The following is a 2,973-nucleotide window of genomic DNA, read 5'->3' on the forward strand; positions in this document are numbered from 1 at the left end:
TAAATATTTCAATTGAAAAACACCGATTTATCTCAACTGTTGAATTTTAAAACAAAATTAAATATTATATAATATTTAAAATATAAAATTAATATATTCAAAAAATAATTATCCAAAATTTTAAAATTTTAAAATTTTAAAAGTTCCTGAAAATACAATAAATTATAAATATTTTTAAAATTTATTAAAAGTTAAAATAAATAATTAAAAATAGACTCTAAAAATAAAAAATTTATAAAATGAAAATAAAAATTCCAAAAATTAAGAATCGCAAAAATTGGATAAAATGCTAAATTACAAAATATAATCCTAAATGGTAATTGCATGGACAGCAACACTATGCTACTTATGATTCTTAAATATTATACAAAACCCTATTAGCATTACTTATTGTAAGCAGCGGGGTACAAACCACACTACTCGATTTGGAAGGCTTTAAAATTTTATTTAATTTTTACAATCATAATTCTTAAAGAAAAACCCCATATTTTCCCACTTCACCTACAGTGAGAAACAAATGCTTCTGTAATTGTTAATGAAGGAACGGTGTTTCTCTCGGCTGTTAACTCATTAAGAGCGTCCACTTCATTTGATCCTGTTGGGAATTCTCGAGCTTTGATAACAGAGCTCAAGTCTTCGGGCAATGAAGCAACACCTTCCAAATATAATATAATGCTGGACATGCTAGGCCTACCGGCTGCCACCGGGTGTGAGCAAAGCAACCCAAGCTTCAACACCAACTCAGCTTGTTGTCCCACAAATCTCTTCTCCAACCTCTTATCAATAGTCGCCAAAATGTCTCCTTTATCCCAGCAATCCGTTATCCAGTCTGCAAGAAATGCTTCCTCTGGTGGCGCTCGTGGTTCGATGGGCTTTCTACCACATGCAGCTTCAAGCATGAATATTCCAAATGCATATATATCAGTGCTTGTGTTTGCTTTCCCTTCTCTTGCCAGCTCAGGAGCCATGTAACCAAGCGTACCAGCTACATGCGAGGTTTGAGGATCATTTCCAAGGTCGCATAGCTTTGCCAGGCTGAAATCTCCTAGTCGGGCGTTCATGTCACCGTCTATCAGCACATTGGTAGGCTTGATATCTCTGTGAATGATGACTTGCATCCATTGCTGGTGCAGATAGAACAACGCGGACGCTACGTCCTTGATGATCTTAAACCTTTGTGTCCAATTAAGACTGCTATTAGGTTGGTGATAAAGAAACTTGTCAAGGCTTCCATTAGGCATGTAGTCATAAACCAAAAGCAACTCGTTCTTGTGCCTGCAATAACCGAGAAGTCGAACCAAATTCGGATGCCTGAGGCGACCGATGGTTGCAATCTCAGCCACGAATTCCCTCATACCTTGCCTTGAATCATGAGAGATCCTTTTGACGGAAATTTGTATGTTGGAAGAGGGTAAAACACCCTTATACACCCTACCAAATCCACCTCTCCCTAGAACTTCCTTTTCTTTAAACCCCTTTGTAGCTTTGAATAGATCTTTATAAGAGAATCTATGAGGCCCGTACTGAACCTCCCAATCCTCCAGAATCTCCATGAATCTCTTCTTCCTTGAGATCAACACAAACCCGAAAACCAATACGAGGACTAAAGTGAGACCTGTGAAAGAAAGGGTGAAAGCCAAAATCCTCTTCAATTGCTTGATTCCTCGATTATTATCATTATCATATCGTGGAATTTTTGGAAGGTGAGACAAATCTAGCTCCTCAGCTGAGCCATTCATCTTGAAACTCCATGCCAATATGTAGTGTGATGATAGAATCGAACCTGCGGAGGATGAGAAACCTACATACATAGTCATAAATATACGGAGACAAATCCCGTTTGAAGGATAAAAGTGGGGTTTTTGGCTTTGATATATTGATTGGATACAACGTAACATTGAGTTGTTTTTTCATCCCATTGTATTCAACCCAAATCTGCAGTGGATCTCCGCTTATAAGGGCGACATTTATGAACTTGCCTTCATCAGTGAAATACCCTGCAGGAGCAGATACCATTGAGTTTAGGCCATTGATATCGATGCCAACATGGTTATTGTTTATGTCATCGAATTCGCTGCCCATAATTGTGTCCAGCTCAACCGCAACAATATGATTTGAGCTGTCACCGTTGTTTGATTGATTGAAAAGACCAAGATACTGGCTGGGAAGAGCTCCAGGAATTCTATTATTAGGCGAGATTACAAAGGCTAATCCATGGCCAGACAAAGTAGGGTATTCCTCCGGTACAATTGCAAAAAAGAATGTGGTCGAAAAAGAGAAAACACTACCATTTGTGGAGTTCTTGAATTGGATTGGATTCTTGTAGAAGATGTGACCTGTTGATTGGATTGTAGAATTAGTCAGTTTAAAGAGCCCACTTGAATCTACGCCTGCAACTCCATCAATATTCAAGTAACCATTGAAACTGAAATGACCCTGATTGATATCTGAAGATGCAAGGTTCAGGAGGAAAAGCAACACAAGCATGATCAAGCAAGACATCATTACACACACAAAAAAAAAAACAAAAAAAAACAATGGAGATTGAGGGATCTAGTCAGTTTTGTTGGGTACACAGTTATTCTGCACCATTAGTCCAATATAAATACAAAAAAAAAACCAAAATACCATTGTCTTAATCGACTTCATTAAGGCCTCAAAGAAATTTCCGGGGTTTTACCGGTCAGTGGAAAGGAAATTGCTTGCCTTTTAAGATGATAAGATGAAATTATTTGGTAAACGTGATGTTATCATCTGATAATGAAACACTCTAAATTTCGTTGACAATTCTTTACCTCTAATATATATATATTAAAAATATTTAAATTTATATTTATGTTGTTTTTCATATGGTAATAATATTCAGAATATTATATAAAAAATAAAATGGTACAGATTGTCACATTTTGTATCTTTTAAAAATATTTTTATTTATATATATTTAAATTATTATCTAAGTTGGTGTGACAAATA

At 36.0% G+C, this 2,973-nt stretch overlaps 1 protein-coding gene across 1 annotated transcript; it reads right to left on the reverse strand.

Annotated features, from left to right (window-relative positions):
* Positions 1-262: 262 nt before the first annotated feature.
* LOC108471857 (L-type lectin-domain containing receptor kinase V.9-like) lies at positions 263-2,571 on the reverse strand. The gene is given in 2 exon segments (XM_017773411.2): positions 263-1,809; positions 1,811-2,571. Coding segments are annotated over 2 exon segments (2,007 nt in total). The 5' UTR covers positions 2,506-2,571; the 3' UTR covers positions 263-497.
* Between the last annotated feature and the right edge of the window lie 402 nt (positions 2,572-2,973).

Source organism: Gossypium arboreum, chromosome 11, assembly GCF_025698485.1.
Source record: "Gossypium arboreum isolate Shixiya-1 chromosome 11, ASM2569848v2, whole genome shotgun sequence".
Taxonomy (NCBI): Eukaryota; Viridiplantae; Streptophyta; class Magnoliopsida; order Malvales; family Malvaceae; genus Gossypium; species Gossypium arboreum.